The following is a 20,196-nucleotide window of genomic DNA, read 5'->3' on the forward strand; positions in this document are numbered from 1 at the left end:
AAGGAGACAGAGTGGCAGAGATCTAGTTTGACGGGTCTAATCTGTCCTAAATATGCGCACAGCATCTGATGAAAGAACCACAGAGAAGCTGTGGCAGCCCTGCAACGCATAGTTACAGAAGCCACACAAATATTATTGAGCTTACAGTAATTTAAATTGGAAGTATACTGCTGGAAATCTAACCCTGGGTACTTTACATGTCAGCAACTCCAAGATTTTTTTTAATGTACCAGTTGAATGAGTTATAAACATGAAGACTTGAAACCATTGCTGAAAAATTGCCCAGGAGGAAACTGGAAAACAACAGCACAGAGCAAGAAATAAGCAGCATAACTGGCTAAAGAGAACAGCCAAACGCAGAATTGAGGAAGGTAAAATCCCCTCCTTGCACACCTGCTTCACCTGCAACATCCAACAGTTCCACTACAGCCAACGACTTGATCCAACACAAACAGGAATGGAATAAATAAATAATGGCAGACAAACTGAACGTGTTACACAGGAATTTTTGAATATCAGCAGGAGAAAAGGGAGATGATAGAGCACTTGGAAGAAAATGAAGGAGCAGAACCTCAACTAAAGATGTCAGGAAGGTAAGAGAGCAAACGGGACTTCACATCCTTCCCTGCGACATGCGAAGGGTTTAACGAGCCGCACAGACCGTCCTGACCAGCGGTGTTTCGGCTGTACTCATTTGCCCAACTTATCTGTAATCCCTCATGCCGTCCTCCCTAATGAGTCAGATTTCTTCTGTAACAGAGCAGTAATAAGCCAGAAGAATTTAAGCCTGGAATAACAACATCGTACTTTGCATGTTTACAGAGCTTCTCCTATTTAAAGCACTTCTCTCACATTACCCAATTGTTCTTCGTAACAATCTCATCTGCATTTGCTTCCGCGATTCCTTCACTTCACAAAGGTGCAAATAAAGGCAAAGATACCGGCAGCTCGCCCAAGGCTACAGATGAATAAATGAAAGAACCAAACTACAATTGCCCGTTCCAGTTCTGTGCCTGCAGTAAAGGACTGCAGACCTTCCCCCAGCTGGAAGCAGAATCTCTTATTTCCATATTCTGCCCATCCCTTCCGCCGGCGTAACCCAGAAGCAAGGCTTTCTCCACGGTCGCACCGTAATTCCAACTCGACTTCCACTTCGCAGCCGGGGAAGCCTCGCCAGCAGCCGTGCCATTCCCATTACCCCGTCCTTAGGTAGCTCTGCATACGCAACGCAGCTCACACTTAGGACAGGTCTGGTCTTGCAAAGCTGAGCTTTCTACAACAGGCCCCCGCTGGAGATTACTGCCAGCCTTTTGCTCTGGCTCTGTATAATGACGAGCGCCTCAGAAATACAGTTGTGGTGCAGCTCTACGACATGCAAATATTTGCAGTGGATGGAAATCAGAGATTGGTATCTCCCCACCAGAAATAATTCCCCAAACACAGAAAGTAAAAAAAAAAAAAATAACAACTTGGCTGGTTGATCATCTGCATTAACCCACTTACAGCAACAGTGGCATTAAGGGAAAACAAGCTACGTGTTTATACACAGTCCAGCTGGGGACACATCATGTCTAACAATTTTTGAGCTGGTAAGTCTAGATTCATTTGTTCTTTGATAATAAATCCACACATATATCCAATATTCAAAACAGACTAGAGCAGCAGCCTTCTAGGACTTAACGCTCACACTAGTGCTTCTGAACCTTCATACAATGTTCTCAAATCCCGTTAAACACTGCATGCAAACACGCGATACGCCTGAACATCCACACCTATGAATGACGCTGTTTTGCTCCACTTGAGCCTACTGGAATACCTGTATTAATTTCAGCAGCCAGCGTTCCATCACAGAGACTTGATTTTGTAATTTCTTCACAAATAGAATTCCTACTGATAGTAAAACCAGGAGGTTTGCATTTCAAGGGCTTGTGTAAATGGCTCTGAAAATGGGAGATCTAATACACCATTCCTGGTTGTTTCATCTAAGAACATACACAAGTGTTTAGAGACAGAAGAATGGCAGCAAAGCTCTCAACATCTCCATTAGTTTTCCACTTTAGGGACACAGCTTGACTGACCAAAAAGTAAAGGGAGCAATTTGCAGTCTGGACTCATCTTGTTGGGATTATGGCTCTTCTACGCAAAAGTGCACAAAATGATGGCATCAACACCACTGTCTGATTCTTTGCAGCTCAAAGTGACTTATGGAATATCTGCAATTTATGGAAATCTAGGAAATTTAGCTGAATAAGAAAGCTCTAGCCAACGCCATGTAAGAGAACTATGGACACGCACATCAAATTCCAATAAAGCAGAGTAACGTACCTCCTTAAAGTTATCGAATGCAGATAAAATGATTTCATGCCCTCCTCTGACGAGGCAAACAGCTGCTAAAAGTTCTAAGACGAGGGCTTTTGTCCTGCAAAGAAAAGAAACCCCAAGAGTCAGTGACCACCATGAGATGACCCACCCTCTTTCTGCCTGTTTGCAAAAGGGATGCGGAGACGCCGGGAGACGTAGTTTGCATCCCGTGTATTTTTAAACTCTTGCAACTAGTAAACCTGCAAGATGCATAATGGTGAGCACCATCTGATCCAGGGCATTTTGACTCTCCCAGGATCATGCACGTTTTCCCCCCATTTTAATGCTTCTCAAAACATGCAAAAATTTCAATCACAAATTATACTCGTGGAAACTCAAGCAAACCAAAGGCAGTCGCATAACTCTGGTAAAGGCAGACCACGTCAGCCTTCCTGGAGAGTTCACCTGCACAAACCCGGAGAGGAGGCAGTTTTACACAAGCCAGGATCACCGCACATCAGCCATTAGTCAGCTGTCTTCACCACAACGCAGCCCGTTTTCTCTGAGCCCGGTTTTTAATGAATGCGCTTAATAATTCAAATCTGTATTTTTCCGGATACAAATCTGAATTATTTTCTATGACAATTTGTATTATTCGTACCCACAAAAAAAAAAAAAAAAGATGTGGTTTGCTGAAGTAAATATAGGATGCCTTAGCACATCCTTCCCCTCTTAAAGCAGAAATCTGGGCAACTGATTGACAGCAGTGCCAACACAGGCATATTAATGAGAGAAGAGAACAGATTACTGAAAGAAAAGCGTGCAATAGACTCAGTGTAACTCCAGTATAAATAATCCCCAGTACTTTCTTAGAGGGTTCACATAAGGCAAAAACACCAACCGGACTTTATGGTCAGATGCGCTCTGAGCAGATATTAAAATCATGCAGACACATATGAAATTAGTCTCATGCTAAAGCCATGACTCAAACCAGATGTTACAGAAAAAGAAATACCTTTCGGCTTTCAAAGTGTCAAGGTTATCTTTGGAAACCAGATAAAATGTTCACTTTCCTAGGAAATTTTAAATGTATCATTTTCAATTCTTACTCATCCATTTTTATTTTCCTGCCACAAGAAGAAAATCCAAGCTCTTTCAGACAGGATCGAAGGGTTCTTGTTACAGATGTTCAGTAACAGCCCCTCCAAGGGCAGGCTACGACTGTGCGCGGGGAGGAGGGAGAGCGACCGCTGCGAGCGGAGCGCGCCGGGCGATGCCCAGGTCTCCGACGCTGCCCGGAGCGCTCTCCCGCCGGCTGCCCACACCCCTGGGGTGGGGACGGGGAGAGGACGGTGACGGTGGGGTCCGTGCCGTCCCTTCGGGCACTACCGGAGGAGACGGAGTCCCTGCGCCCACCCTCCGCCTGGCCTGCCCCCTCCTGCGGCACTTAGCTCCGCAGCGTGCGCAGACTGGGGACGGGCTCGGCTCTGAGCGTCTCCCCGAGCTGCCGCTCCCCTTTTTGCACATCTTGGACAACCCCACGCACTCAAACCACCGGTTTCGTCAAAAATCACGATGGGGCTAAACCAAAAAGAAAGTAGGTTTTGAACAGCACTAACATTAAGTTTTGTCTTCAGATTATTTTAGCCACATTTGAAAGCTTTTTTTTTTTTTAAAATAAACAGAAATCTAAATAACCCACTTCTTTCAAAAATGAAAACTTAGGCTGTCTCATGATCACCTGATTTCCAGGCACAGGACACAAAAAATGGTAACAACAATAAACTTCCCATATCCTCCCCACGTGTGCCGTGCCCGGGCTTGCTGACTAAGGGCTAAATAAAAAGAAAGGACGGAAGGACCTACTTCCATCAGGACAAGATTTCAAGCAGCGTACCGTAAGGCAAGCGGACAGCCTAAGCAAAAGAGATAGATAGATATATATATATATGTACACGCAGATATGTAGTGCCGTTTAGTTTTGTCTCATCCCCTAGTTTTACCTTTCCTTGCAAGCATCGGTGCGTCAGGTTGGGTTTCGTTAGACATGCAAGAGGTTCGCAGCCCCAGGCTTTGCTGGAAGCGGCTGCCAGGGTCACAGGTGCGTGCGGGAGAGGAGGGGACAGAGCCTCGCGGCCGTCGCTTCCACTGTGCAATTACAGCCTTACTGCTGTGGCTGAACAGCGACCTGATACAGACCAAGAACGAAACCTCTCCCGATGAAATCCAAACCTAAGGACCCCTCAGACAAAATCGAGTTAAGAAGATTTTCCCATTCTTCAGGAAAATCCCATGCTAAGCTGCTCATTATCAGCAGGGTCTTCTTTGCGCTGCAACAGAGCTGGAGTGCTTAAGCAGCAAAATTTCAGCTGAAGAGTCAGTAGCTCCCGAAACCGATGGCACTGGATGGCAACTGCTCATCTCTTTGCACCATACTACAGATTTAATCTGATTCAGAATGAAGCATGGTTTTTGCTACAGGTTTGTGCGTAAACATACCCCTGAAAACCCCTTTCCGTGTACTCTTTACTTACCGACTTCTTAAACTCTCTAAAAGCAAGTGCAGCCTACCTGGGATTCTTGTTGTTCAAACTTAGTGCAATTTCATTAACGGCATGTGGATGCGACATGACCATATTGAATCCATACTGAAAAGAGAAGGGGAAAACACTGTTTCAGTTTTGAGACTGAAATCATTATTTTAAAAATCCAACAAATTACGTATCTCTGACCAGATCTGGCGGCAGTCTTTCACAACGCTGTAAGCCAAACAAAATGTTGTCGAGTTTACCAAGTCAGCCAGCACATTTCCATCTACCACCGTGCCTAACAACTTCTCTGCCAGTAACAGTGTCAAAAGTACTCGGTTTGGCCACATCAGCCAACAAAAAGGGGTCTAAGAGCTGCTCCTACACCGCTGCCAACCTCTCGGCTCATCCTTTCCCCTCCCTCCTCTTTTATTTCTGATTGTCAGGTGCATCATTTACTCTCTGAAGAGGAATTTGCAATTCAGCTGCCAAAATCACTTCTTTTGCAGCGTGCACGCTGCCACAGAGCGACTGCATCATGCAGTTATTGCTCGAGTACTGCTGGCTTTGCTCTCCAAAACTGAAGAAAGAACCGCTTCGGAAAATACTGTATTGGTTATTAGTACGAGATTGTTGTTTGCATCGAAAATACTGTATTAGTACGAGATCGTTGTTTGCATCCTTCCCATTAGAGGTAAGAAACCCTGTCAATCCCAGGGAGCTGGCATCCCCAAGGGCAGAGTTCACGCAGGGAGCCACGCTAGAAATACCCCGTACGACCCACAACTCGTAATAAAGGTGTTTACCACAGCCTTTCTTTGAAGCTTCTAGCTGTTACTGCAACTTTCAGCTGTTACTGTTTTAGCAAAAAATCCCCAGTCTCGGATGCTACCTGGGCATGCCATATGATCACAGCATCCCACTGAAGAGAAAAGAAACTCATGAAAATAAGATTAGCTTTGCTCTAGTTTATTCCTTGACTTGCAGTTACTGCCATCGCCTTGCGCTAAACAGGTAGCAAGAGTGAAAGCTTGGCTTTTCCATCGGCATACAGCTTTTCTGAAAGGTTCTCGTATTCCCTAAGCGTTAGTACTGAATCCTGAGACAAATGGTAACTTCAGCTGGGTAGCTGCGTGTCTAGCCAGTGCAAACTGAGCCCGGCGCTGCCCAGAGGAACTGGCCCGACGCGCACGCGCTCTTATCTACGTGTGGCTTCACATCTGCACTAAATCATCTGCAGGGTACACAGGGACTGTGCGGTATCGCTTCCCAGGATGCTGCCTGACAACGAGGAAGAATTGAAACCTTTGCATCAGTTTTACCTTAACCCCGCTAACCTTTTCCTCCCCGCTCCCAACAAGAAGATAGTTATGCGGTCCACAAGAACAAAAAGGGAAATACCTGGTAATTCATTATGGCCCGTAAACACATGATGCAGACGTGAACGTCATCTTTTTTACTCACTAATCTGGAATTTTTTAGCGTTCTTCGGCTTGGCAAGGTGTTATACCTGCAAACAAAAAGAGCGCTCATCAACCACCAGACTATTTTTAGAATAAAGGAATGGAAATACTCCTCCACCGGGCGAGAATGTCGGCATCTTTCAGCGCGGCAGAGCAGACGACCATCGGACAACACACATGCAAGCAAAGCAGAAAAAAAGGTCACAGGCGTTTACAGCGGCAGCGTACGGAGCCCGATGGCTGCCCGGGGGCCACCGCTGCCAGCGCCGACCGCGAGCTGCCGCTCTCAGCCCTTCCACCCGGCGCGGCCGATGCCGCCAGCCGCAGCACGGCTCATCCAACGCCAGGTACCTCCATCTCTCGGGGCATGCAACGGGGACAGAACGATCCACCCACAACCAGAGCTGTGCCGGACGTTTTTTTCCACGTGCTTTACTCTGCACGAGCGCCGGCACCGACTTTTAATGGAACTGAACTTTCGTAGGCATCAGCAGATCTATTAATTCCCGCTGCATTTCATGTAAGAATGGTGCCTCTCTTCTATTCTGCAGCTGAGCTTTCTGAAAGCCCTCCAAATTATTTGAGGAAAATACAGCCCTTAGGAACTTTCCTCAGAACAGAGGCATTAATTATTTTAATTGTAACCCCTAACTGGTAAATCAACCTTGAATTCAATTAAATACGTACCCGGAATAAACACAAAGGGAAATCTTTCAATCTGTCATTTCTATGGCATAGTAAATGAAAACCACATTTCAGCTCTTCCTGAGATACTGCTTATTTTCTTTAAGAAAAAACACGCTTCACGAGCTGAGCACAGGAAATTGGAGACAAGGAGACGGGCTGCCATATGAAATACATACATGTTCTTACATACGTGAAATTTAATAAGCAATGAGAGGATTACAATTACGGTCAAGAAACTCTTTTGACAGCGATGCACTAACTGCTGCCATCAGGCGACGGTGTCCGTGGGGCTGCCGCCCTGCCCCGGCGAGCCCCGGGGCCAGCACACCAGGCAGGACAAGCCCCATCCAAATTGCGGGGTGGTCCATGGGCCCCCCCGGCCGTGCCAGGGACACGGCGGCTCTCTGCAAAGCCGTGCAGGCTGCCCCGAGCCGCCCAGTCGCTGATGGCAAAGGTGAAGGGCAGCGTTTGGGGTTGGAAAAACACATTATTTATCCTGCTCCCCCAATTTACAGTGCAAAAACAGCCCAGAGAGAAGGTCCGCGTGGGTTCTCAATTAGTCGCGGGGCTGCGGCATCCAGGGGTTTGCTCCTGATTTACACCTATGCAGGTAAGAGCAAGGCCAGAAGGGCATCGGCCCGCCGGCTCGGAAGCTAATGAAACCTCTAGGAAGGCACAGTAATCCTTCGGCACCTTCAACTATCACACTCGGGCCTGAAAATGGAGGAAAAAGTATAAAAATCTGCTGACAGGAAGAGAGAAAGAAAAATAATGTGATGCACGTGCAGCGACGCGCAAATTCTGACATTTGTTACGCAAAGAGCAACTCCGCTGGGGGAAGAAAGAGAAATTCAGAGATGAAGCTTGACTGGTGGAGTAAATCCAACCTCCAGTAGAAACAGGGCTTCTTCCGACAACCGCAGCTGGCCTCACACTTGCCAGTGCCACCTTTGCAGCCTGGAGAACACGCACGGGAAGGCTTTTCTTCATCTTGATTTGGGAAAACAACTGCAGTGGGGAAAGGTGTTTTTTGTGTTCAAAAAACGGGCAGATGTGGCACTTGGGGACATGGTTCAGTCTGGTCTACCCTTGATTGGCTTGGAGTAGACTTGGTAGTGTAGGTCAATGGTTGGACTGGATGATCTTAAAGGTCTTTTCCAACCTAAACGATTCTATGATTCTATGATTCTATAAGCTTCGGGATTACAGCACCCTTCGCTCACAGTCCCTAACCAGGAGTTAAACGAATCGGTGCTGGCACCCAGCAACGACCCAAAGCACCACTGCAAACCCACGCCAAGGCAGGGCGAGGAGGTGAGCTGGAGGACGGGGGAGCTTCCAGGGGACACGCAGACCCAGGCTCTCCATCTGAGAACTACTCCAATGCTCCAAGAACGTCACGGAGGGAGTCAGCAGGGAACGACCTGTCATTATTTCTCGTAACATGGGAACTCTGTGGCATCACATCTAATTATCAGGTGACAGGATCAAAGCAAACCTGGTAATTTTCAAGGCACCCCTCCACACCGTGCTCCGGAGAGCGGCAGCTCTTCAGCGTGACTGCTGCGGAGCCCAGAGCCTGGCACGAGCTCCAAAAGCAGTTACACCGATTCACAGAGGAAAAAAAAAAAAAAAAATCCATCAAGGACTATTAAACACGAGATGCAATCCTTAGATCAGGATGCTTAAATCTACGGACTGCTGGAAGCAGGAGCACGCACGAGGAGAAACATCACTGGGTATCTGCCTCGCTCGTACGAAGCAAGTGCAAGTTATTTGTCTAATCCGTGTGACTCATTTTGTTTAAAAAAGAGGTGTAGCTTTTAAAATCAGTGAACAACATTATTAATGATGATGATAACAAAAATAATAGTAAAGATTAGTAATAGTAAAGATTAGTAATAGTAAGAAATACATGAACAGATAGTAACAGACTTGTTTTACTCTGACTCACCAGCTCGCTCTCCAACACAAAGAACATCCTTGCAAATTTTCTCACTTTAAATGCACAAAACAAAACGAGTGAGCTAGCTGGTCAGAGGGTCCGGGCGGACCACGTGCCGGGCAGCCGCCACAGCTCCCTCGCTACGTCCGCCCGCGCGGCTGCAGGAGCCTTCCCCGCTCCGCAGCCCCAGCGCGGGACGAGAGCGGAACACGCAGCGAGCTCCGGCGCGTGGTGCAAAACCACCCTGCCCATGGAGAGCCGGCGACTCTCGGCCTTCAGCAATTACTTCCCTTTGCTTTCATTTTCCAGGAGTGCCGAGATGAAAGAAACCCCAAAATTCAAAGCAGAATTCCGTCAAACTGCTCTTTTTTTCCCATAGATATGTATGCATAAATGAGCTCAGGGCACTCCAGCGGATTTCAGCTTTGCAGGAAACATGACCTAGTTTTGCCTGAGCCAGAGTGAGCGGCTAAAGCTGGGTTTCGGGGAGCAGACCCCGAGGAGGGGCACAGGCCGTGCCTCGGAGCACCGCGACAGGATGAGGCTGCTCCCCGCGCTGCGGGGCCGTCCCGGCCGGCCCCAAGGCACCACGAGTGCTTTGGATGGGGTGCTGCACTGCACCCCGCACCTGGGCTCCGGGACGCTTTGTCCGGCTGCTCCTGGTGGGAATGGGGCCAGGCAGGGAGCTGCAGCCGGGGCTGTCCTGCCTGCGTCCCTGCGGACTGCCCACACGCAGACGCAGACCCGGCGCTCGGGGACTCGTTCGTCTTCCAAACCTCCCTTCCTGAGACAAAAGAGCAGTGCAACCTTTACCTGGGAGCCCTACATTGAGTCCGAACTGGGAAGCATGGGAGCGCTGCCAGTGTTGGCTGGAGAATGTGTAACCACGCCGCACTAGCTTATTTCCATACATTCATTTCACTAAATATGAAAAACACTGCAATAAAAAGATGTAAAAGTCATTTCTCATCATATAGAGACTGTTCCTACAATGACTTATCTCAGTTTTAAACTACTGAAGGCTGCATACATTATTTTCCTTTAAATTTTAAATAAGCAGAGTAATTAGATCTTTATCATGCCACTGATAGAAGGGAAAAAAATCTTCCTCGGTGCACGGTGTATCGAATCCTTAAATTTCAGAACACCTTTAAACATCTCACAGAGCTTTGTCAGCTGTAACAAATGGGTGCAAGTCTCCTTAAACTAATAAAAGATGACCATAAAGCCAGAATTTGGCATTTCCAGCCACTTGGGGAGCGAGGAGAAACAGAATCGGGGAGCAAAGATAGTCTGCAATGCAGCAGGACCCTGGAGCACGCTGGGTCCAATCTCCCTGGGAACTCAGCCTGGGATCCAGCCGCCCGGACGGAGTCTTCCCAGGCTGAGACGCTCTCCTCTACACCTCTCGCTACCCGCACGGATTTCCAAGCTCGCAGCCCCACTCTGCAGAGCAATGTAGGCACCAAAAGGAAGGTTTGAGGTGAAGACAGTATTCGCCTCTTCCGAAGAGGTGGAAAAGACCCACAGAAACCCAACACGGGCTGCAGACATCCCGTGCGGCACCACCTGCCCGCAGCCAGGAAAACTGCTGGTTTGAAGCCTTGGAGGACTCTCACGAGCAGCCAAACAGGCAAAGTCAGAGGGAGCTGTGGCGTTCTCCTCCCCAAACCCAAGATCATAGAATCATAGAATCATCGAATCATGGAATCGTTTAGGTTGGAAAAGACCTTTAAGATCATCCAGTCCAACCATTAACCTACACTACCAAGTCCACACTAAGCCAACCAAGGGTAGACCAGACTGAACCATGTCCCAAAGTGCCACCTCTGCCCGTTTTTTGAACACCCCCAGGGATGGGGACTCCCCCACCTCTCTGGGCAGCCTGGTCCAATGCTTGACCACCCTTTCCATGAAGAAATTTTTCCTAATTTCCAACCTAAACCTCCCCTGGCGCAGCTTGAGCCCATTTCCTCTCGTCCCATCGCTGTTCCTTGGGAGCAGAGCCCAGCACCCCCTCCCTGCCCCCTCCTGCCAGGAGCTGCAGAGCGATCAGGTCTCCCCTCAGCCTCCTCTTCTCCAGGCTGAACACCCCCAGCTCCCTCAGCCGCTCCCCACCAGCCCTGTGCTCCACACCCTGCCCCAGCTCCGCTGCCCTTCTCTGGACACGCTCCAGCACCCCAATGTCCTCCTTGTAGTGAGGGGCCCAAAACTGGACACAGCATTCCAGGTGCGGCCTCACCAGCGCCGAGCACAGGGGCACAATCACCTCCCTGCTCCTGCTGGCCACACCATTCCTGACACAAGCCAGGATGCTGTTGGCCTTCTTGGCCACCTGGGCACACTGCTGGCTCACGTTCAGCCGCTGTCGACCAACACCCCCAGCTCCTTTTCGGCTGGGCAGCTTTGCAGCCACAAGATGACCCTCACCTCTGGGGACTCTGCCCCAGGGCAGGTACACAGCTCCAGCCCCGGGCTCTCTCCGCAGCCGTCCTCCCGCCTTCCCCACCGTCCCGCACATCCCCAGTCGCTGGCGCGTTACTCGGTGATATCAGCAGCGATATTCAAAGCCCACACCCTCCGGCTCGCAGAGCTTCCACCCCTGTTAGTTTACGACGAGGCTGAGCAACGGGTACAGAATATGCAATCGAGAGCTGCAGTGCAGAGAAAATATCTCCAGCACAGATGGGATTCTGCCCTAGATTTAGATTGCTCCCCTTCAGCAGATGCAAATTTCTTCACACAGACATGAATGCCAAGAATTAATGAGGATTTTTTTGTACAGAAACTCTTTTACGACGACTCTGCACGCTGGAACTAAGGCTCGAGATGCTTTCTCCGTATTAGCGGCAATCGCAACGACCCTCATTTGTTTCCTTCCTAAAGGCAGGGCAGACGGGCGGTAGCTCTAACACCTCCCTTTACGCGACAGGAGCCAAGCCAGGGTGGATGATCTTCTTTTGCTTCTATTTAATTTCTTGTTACTAAACATTAGGCTGATCCGAGCATCTGGATGACTCGTTGGTTTTGATTTCCTGTCTGCTGCAGGTCAAAGATTATGTCACCAAGAGTATATTTATCCTGGTAATTAAATTCAGATGGTTCCTCTTTTATTTCCTCTGCCCCTCCTTTAAAGAAGAACTATAAAACCTTACTTCTGAAAAAAGCAGAAACAGAAAACCTGACCACGTGCAAGCTCCTGCAGCGTGTAATGCTTTCCTCCTGCTGGCCACGGGCGGCGGGTACGGGGTGTCACACGTGGGGAGGGAGCTGCTCACAGCTTCGTGCCTTTGCTGCTGGAGGCTACGAGGAAGAAGCCAGGAACTGGCATTTCCACAGCCGGGACCCTGCACCCGCGTGGGAAAACCAGCAACCACTAAAACCAAGGCTAAATCTGCGCTGAAATACACAGTACGGTTTAAGGTTCCTCTTCTCGCCCCGATCTAGCAGAAGTTCATTTCTGTTCGAGGATAACCCGTTCACCATTTTTCTTCACTTCGTTAACAATTTAGTTAATTTGGTGCTTGTAAAGGCACTGCCATCGTGTCTCTGGAGACCGGGCTGCGCTTTTACCCACCAGCCTCCTAGAGAAAGGTGAGAAGGACCATTCAGCCCAGCCAGCCTGAAGAAATCCATTTTGAAAAACTACTCCTGCCTCCACGTCCACGTTACTTCATTAATATGATGAGCCAGAAACGCTGAAAATGTCCGGCGTGTCCTGGACTCATCCAGCACTTTGTACAACCAAGACCTAGAAAATACAGCACGCGAGGGCATCTGCTGGGGCAAAACAGCTCACACTGGCACTGAAGACCCACAGATGGATAATTAAAACACTGATGCAACAAACTGGGATACTCAAAGTAAATAAAAGCCCTTTCCAGCACGGTAAGTGAGCACAAATCTCAGTACGAGCTCCTGCCATCTCCACCAAGTGCAGCGGGAGGACTTTCATGCTTAAAACGAGGACACGTGCCCAGTCCAATGGTGCAGAATTCTAATGCACCGCGTTGATAACGAATACAAGTTCCAGCTGGTTTCTCCTATCATTTTTATCTGATTATCTGCTAAAGAATATCATGCCCTCATTGGGCTCCCTCGGAGCAGGAGCAAGGAGAGCGTAGGACAGCCCAGGGTGGACCTCACCACCCCCGTGGCAGCTCGCCCAGCTCCGTGGGCTGCGACTCCTGGTTTTCATTGAGGTTTGGGATCGCATTTCCGTGACTTTGTTGTCGCTGGTTTGGAGGTGGTGGTGTTTGTATCATGAACGTCCTTCTGACAGCAGAAAGGGACTTCGGCAGGGGAAGGTCTTGGCGCTTCCTACTCGCTTTGGGTTCCTCTGATCTCCTCTTACACCAAGCTACAAAGCTGGGTCTGCTGGACGTGGGGACCCTGAATTGCACCCCTCTGCGGGGCCCGGGGAGGGAAAGACCACGGGCCTGTGCTCAGTGGTGGTCCCTGCAAGCACCGAAACCAGTGAGGTGCAATCAGCTCCTCCGCTCACGCAAGGGCACCAATACTCTGCCCTGGGCGAGCCAGAGCAGGCAGCTGTGCTGCCCGACAAATGTCTCCTTTCTGCCACTTCAGCCACGGGCGACAAACTGGTTTGTGCTACAAATGTAAAGGAAATAAATGACTTCGAGCCTGCTCGTTTTGTCTTCATCTAAAAGGATCTGGGAAAATTATCAATCCATAAAGCCAAGGAGATCTTTGCTGCTTAAAAAAGGCAAGAAAAGAAATCAAAAGAGCCAGTTTTGGTCTCCCTCCCTCCTCCCAGGCTACGCAGCCAGTGCGTGACTACGGACGGAAACGCACACGCAGGTGGTGCTCGGCTCCGCAACGCTGCGCGCATCCCACCTAACCTCCAGCGAGGGAACGGGCGCGTTTCTTCACCTCGGAACACAGATGCAGATGGGTGCTGCGGGGGATTCTCCCCACATTCGACCAGGGCATTTACCTACAAACACCCCCCCGAGACCGCCACGCAGGCTAGGCGAAAAGGGGTGCACGCTGCATGGGGCTACCCCCGGTGCCAGCGACACCACTGCCAGCCTAAAGCCTGTCCAAGGTCTGTAAAACTCGCAGTCTTGAGGTAGAGGAGCAAAAAGAATCACAAGACCGACGACTGCGCAAAAATGCGCTCTGTTAAATGAGCAAGTACCTGACAAAGTCAGTCCCTGAGCAGGGAAAGCGTTAACGGCACAGTCCAGTTCGCTGCAGCCGAAGCAGCAGCGCCAAACTGGAGTCCCAATTATCGAATGCATTCAAAGCCCATTTATGGATTAAGATATGTTTGCCTGGATCACTCTCTCATTATGGACTCCACAGATTTTGAAGAGAGAAATGAAGTTTCTCAGTCCAATCCACATAAAAATTGAAGTATTTGACTCGGAAGAAAGGGAATTTCTAATGGGCTGGGACATTACAAAGTCTGCATTAATATTTATCTGACAGGAGAGTATGACTGTCATGTGAAAGTAATGCTCTTTCCCCCCCAAAAAAAGCAGCAATAAAATCCCCAAAGGTTCATCCCCGTTTTTATCCTTCTGCCCTCATTTTGGTGTTTGCTTCCCAAATCCCTGTGCCTCCTCTTAAAAAAAAAAAACCCTCAGTTGCCAAGGAAACCCAGCGAGCAGGGAATTGGCAGGGTTTAGCACTGCTAAAAAGAGCTACGGGAAGCCAGTTAAAGTCACAATTAGAAATGGACAGCCTGAGCCACGCAAACGGACAGACAGCCTCCGTGCCCACGCCACCGCCGGCCGAGCCCACGCCGCAGCGAGCTTGCCCTGGCCGGTTGCAGCTGCAAGCGAACCGCTCGCCACGATGGAGCCGCATGGTTTGCAAGCGTGCCAGTCCTTCCTAGTGTCACGTTGTGCTTGTCTCCTGTTCCTTTCGCTATCGTTAAACGTGCGCAGCACAGATCAGCTGGGATCGTGCAGGGTCCTGAGGGCTACAGCAGGTTGGCTGCTCTTGAACCCTGGGGACAGGAAAGCTGGTGCCGTGACACTGCCACACCAGCACCAAAAATGAGAAAAAACGGTGTTAAAGCTGGCACGAAACACTGTCTCCCCAAATCTTCTTGCTGTTTTAATCAAAAGGAATCCAGGCCAAATCTGTTTTCATTTTTCATACTGCTGTGGCACAGCAGGGATGAGTCCAGCTCCTGAATTTTAAATTACCCTGTTAAGATTGTCAGACTTCTCCTTTTTCATCCAAGAGGGAGGACCGCTTCTTCCTTTCTCTCCATTTTACTGGTTTTTATAACAAAGACAGAAGAGGAGCTTCCACACAGAAGAACCTATGGCCCGGGTCTCCGCATGTCCCAGACACATCGTCTACCAGCAACGGGGCAGGAACCTCCTGGGTTTGACCAGGAACCCCATCCTCATCTGATGAGCACCTAGCTTGTTCTCAGGAAAAGATTCTGTTTCAGTTAACCAATATTCACTAATTGCACAAAAAAGCCCTTCTTAAAAACTTCCCACCTACTTGAAGCTTTTACTTTTTTTAATACACATAGTCCCCAGCTATTGAAAGAGTACACATTTTAAACCAGATTTTTTTTTTTTTAATGACACACAAACCAAAGATGCTAATCCCACGTACATGTTGGACAGTTTCTGCCCAAGCTGCCCCGATACAAAGATGGCTCTGCAGGCAGGAGGGGGCACTTGGCGGAAAAACACTCTGCTAGGTTACATTTCTGTGCCAGCGTTGGATATGTGTGAAGTCTCTATTTGTAATAAAAAAAGATGAAATAACATGGGCAACGACTAAGGGCTCTACGTCTTGGGTATGCAACTAATAATACTATTTGCAATACGATAAGGAAAACTAGTATCTTGTTTCAAAGTGAAACACATTTTATTTTCTTTTAGAAAAATCCCACTCTACGGAAGCAAGCTACACTTTGAAGTTATAATGTGATAACCACACGTTTTGGAGGCTGAAAACTCCCCCTGATGCTCAGGCAGTTGCTTTACCAAGACGTATGATTACTAGATTATAAGGCACGGGGAGCAGCGCTAGCCACGCGGCTCCCATGCCTTGCGCGGCCCGTGCCGCGTGTAACTTTGCACCTGGGACTTACGAGATTTTCCGGCTCGAAGCCTCAGCAGCAGAGCGCAAAGTGAAGCTGCTCCAGAGGCCGTTGGCTGAAAAGCAGCTCTGGCGGCATTTGAACTGAAGTTGCTCAGGCAGAGAAACCGATCTGATGGTACGTGAAAGGCGGGTGAGAGCGGAGGAGGGAAGGACGGGTGCGAGAGAGAGAACTGGGGAAGAGCATTTGGAAGAGGGAGGGGAATGAAGGATGCAAGGAAGGAGACGTTGAAATGGAAAATAGAAAAGGTAAGGAATAAAGGGGGATGTGAAAAAGGAAAAAGGATGGAAGGAATTGAAGAGAAAAAAATGTAAGAGACGTGTAATGTATACCTGACATGCACTTCTAGAGTAACTAATCACAAGTGTGCCTCCCAAAGACGGAGAGCAGAATCAGACATCCTCCTGCAAGCACAAAATTCTACCATTTCTCTGTCACAGTAATTAACAAAGAAAACCGAAAACACTAAGAACACCTTTGCAACATTTAAAAAGGAAAAAAAATCAACTGGTCAAGTGATTTTGCTGCGCTCCACAGCCGGTATCTCTTTACCAGAACTGTGTGTCTGTCGCCTCCTCTCCGCTGCCTGAGGGCTGTGAACTGCATCTTCCAGGTACCGCAGCCGCTGCCACGCAGGCTGCAGGTGGAAGGCACGCGCTTAACACCAACTACAGAGCCAACATTGCCACCGACTGACAAACCAAGACGGAACCTCAGCTGGAAGGTGCAGGGAAAAGCTGCAAGTCCTCGCTGGCTCCCTCTTTTTTGGACTCCTTCGTGCTCACAGCACTATGTAACAAAACTCCTCAAAAGCCAAAAAAAAGTGAAAAAGCGTGTGAGTAAATGCCATTCAGCACTCTGAGCCACGCCCCTAGGTGACAGTGCTGCCAGCCTAAAGGCGATGGCTAGTGTGTTTTATAATAGCGAAGCTTTGAGGGAATGTAACAGAGCTGACTGCCGGTCAGTCCTGGGAAGTGATCCTGCCTTTTCCACAAACTAAAAAAACCCCAGTATTCGGAAAGCGAGACTTCATAGTAAAGCCTGGGGTGGTGCTAGCATTTACAGCAGGTTTGAAGGATGGAAGTGGCCTTAAAAAAAAAACCAAAAAAACCCTCTTGTTCATAGCAGCATGGAAGGAATGTGCTGCTAGAAGAGACTTTTTTGGACAAGACACCAGATCGGAGCCCCAGACTGGCTGCGTCCATGGAAATCTTGAGGCACGCTTTGGAGAAGTGGAATTGCTTCCTCTGTGCAAGCCACATCGCACCTGATGGAAACGTATCGTGCATCCTTAGATCGTTCTGCCGTTGGAAAGGGAGGCAGAGTTATTCTTGTCTCTGTGTAATGCTGCCCCATGTTACTAGCACAGCACCTCTTTCCACCTCAAAACCGTCAGTACAATGACATGTTTCCTATGTATGTCAAGCCTATATTGCGAGAAGAGGGAAGATGAAAAATACTCTAATTGGAAAACCACACTGCCTCTTCTCACTCGGGGGCTCGCTGTTTGCAGGTCACCCCACCGTCTGATTTAACTCCTTACCGTAAAGTTGAGTGTCTGCCAGAGCGGGAGATGCTGTTGCCAACTGGCGAGGGTAAATTACTGCCTCTGTGCAGGTCCTCAATAGATCGGCTCCAAGGTTTGGACTTGTCCATCGAGTTTTCCACATTGTTCTCCAAACTTTCGAAGTCAAACCTGGAAGGAAACAGAAATTCCAGCGCCGGGTTAGACAGAAAAGATGCACGTCGCATTTTTCTTCCTCTTCCACATCTGCAGATTTTAGTAGGTCCCAAAAGATTACAAAAAGAAAGGAAGAAAGCAACGCAGGCTAACTTCCCTTCGGCTGCAATTCGGTGCGAGCTTCAAATGCATAGTGCAGCAAATCCGGACCTCGACAAAGGGAGCAGCTAAGCACGCGGGCGTACAATTTCACAAGGATCAAACAGCTACGTATAATTCTACTGCAGTGTAAAATAAATACAACATCGGCTGCTTTGCCCATGATTAGCCCTGCCCTGAAGGAAAGAGGGAGAATGCTTAAAGCTGTCTCCGTTTCATTCCAATAAATCAATACACTGTGCAAGTACTAATTCAGCTTCCTCCACCAACATGTGACCGAGCATTTACACTGGCTTGCTGGCCCTCATGAATCTCCCAGCATATGTAACACATTACCATAATCATTACAGATTTTCTTTGATTTCTGACTCGTTGCCCATTGTACTGCTATTTCAAGCAAAAATTGCTTGTTCCCCTTACAGCTTTTGAGGTTATTACTCATGTTTACCACGTTAGAGAGAGGAAAAACCCAGCAAGCTAACTTGCATACATTTGTAGAATTTTAGGAAGAAAGTCTTTATACAAACACTTCTTTTTGCTGTGCACAGTTTTTTCCAGTGTTAGTAACATTTTAAAACGTGTAATTTTCCTTCATTAATTTTATTGCAAGCCCACCAAAAAATCTCTTTTCTGTGCGATGGTATATATACGTCTGGTGGCATCTTTTCTAAAAGTAAAATATCAACTCTACTCAGCTCGAGTTCCTAACTACAACAGTATCTTTAACCTACCGCTTCTTTTCACACAATTTTATACATGAATCTACTGCTACAATATCCTGAAGTGAAAGCCTGTGGATATACAAAACAAGATCCTCAGCTGAACATCTATTTCAAATTGTGTCATGTAACGACTAAGGAAAGCTGATTTTTTTCCCAATTGTTTTTATAGAGTACATTTAATGCTTTATTACCTAAATGACTAAATCTGACTCCCAGCTAACCAGATGACGGAACTGCAAGAGCTTGTTTCGTAGCCTTCCTGACTTGCAAAATCACCTTGAAATTCCTACCCTTGCCTGGCAGCGCAGCCACGGCACACAATGCCGACAACTTTGCTCGCCGTGAGCCTTGCGAGGAGCGGTTTGTGTGTGGATGTCGCTTTGAACAAGGCAGGCAGCACTGTAATTCCTTGGGGTCGGTCACTAGTTGCAAACCTATTTCTAAGGAAGCCTGCGCGCTTCCACACGTTTGTTGAATGGGTTTGCGCCGTACCCCTAAGATGCTCAGAGGCCAAAGCTAAAAAATATGTCAGTACAGTTAGAGATAAATAATCTCAAGGCTTAAACTTAGGCTTTTTTCCCTCTGCAACACGTTATGATCCAATGGTTTTGGATTAACGTTACCATTGTCTCCGCTCTAAGGTACACACATAGTATTACACCAAGCTGCCGGCAGGAAAGCTCTGCTGGAAAAGCTGCGCATCCGCCCCGGCGTTTCCCTCTCTTGCTCTGTAGAGATGGCCGGAGTCTTGCTTTGCCTTGCGAGCCCAGAGGGTACCAGGCATGTCTTACTTACGTGACTGCGTACTGTGCAAACGACAAGTACTCCACCAGAACATCCAGGCCTTTGTTTTCTTCATTCAGGAACTCCCTGACCCATCTGTTGGAAAAATCATTAGACATCAGAGCGTTTCATGGGCTTTGTGCAGTTACTGGAATTCTTGTCAGATAAACTAGAGACAGATCCATCGCAGGAAGGGCAGCGCTGCTGAGCAAAACTTTGCTTTCTCACTCAGGAAAAGAGGACTTTTTAAAAACGCCCTTTATTATTTAGAGGACTTTAAAACAGTCCTTTAGAGGACTCTACAAATGTACTGAAACGAGCTTTTTTGCAGCGCTACGATGGGAAACACATTCCACCAAAAAAAAAAAAAAAAAAAAAGCATAAAACCCCCTACGCACACTCTGCGCTGCCCAGAAACTAGACATTTGCTCTTCTAAGTACCGAGCTCCGGAGCTGGCAAGTGCCTTTCCCACCGTAGCGGTGCTGCTGCAAGAGGGCCACAGGCGCGCTGGGGAGCCCGGCGGCCGCCCGGCTTCGCTCCGAACCCAGGCTCCTCTCCTCCCTGGCACACGCCGCTGCGCAAACCGCCGAGCCATGGTTACAGCCGCCTTCTAACGCAGGAGTCGCAGGGACCTGGTTTATTTTTTCCCACATCCCGATCTCCAGCAGTATTTCAAAAGCATAGGGACAGCACACCGGCAAAAGAGTAATAGCACCAAGGGGGAGATCTGACATCCTGGACGTACGTTTAACAGTAATTTTGCCTTCTCTTTTAAAAAGATGTTAACCTATTACTGTGAGTTTTGGTCCCTGAGACTTATGCAAATT

The 20,196-nt window shown here is 48.3% G+C and overlaps 1 protein-coding gene across 1 annotated transcript in view; it reads right to left on the bottom strand.

Annotated features, from left to right (window-relative positions):
* The window catches only part of FMNL2 (formin like 2), a 164,522-nt gene that overhangs the window by 38,849 nt on the left and 105,477 nt on the right, over positions 1-20,196 (bottom strand). The window contains exons 5-9 of the mRNA XM_075710676.1: positions 19,381-19,464; positions 17,567-17,719; positions 6,231-6,339; positions 4,873-4,949; positions 2,326-2,419 (exon numbers count right to left, since the gene is read on the bottom strand). Coding sequence (XP_075566791.1) covers positions 2,326-2,419; positions 4,873-4,949; positions 6,231-6,339; positions 17,567-17,719; positions 19,381-19,464 — 517 coding nt within the window. The remainder of the gene's footprint in view (positions 1-2,325; positions 2,420-4,872; positions 4,950-6,230; positions 6,340-17,566; positions 17,720-19,380; positions 19,465-20,196) is intronic.

Source organism: Pelecanus crispus, chromosome 5 (assembly GCF_030463565.1).
Source record: "Pelecanus crispus isolate bPelCri1 chromosome 5, bPelCri1.pri, whole genome shotgun sequence".
In the NCBI taxonomy this organism is placed as follows: Eukaryota; Metazoa; Chordata; class Aves; order Pelecaniformes; family Pelecanidae; genus Pelecanus; species Pelecanus crispus.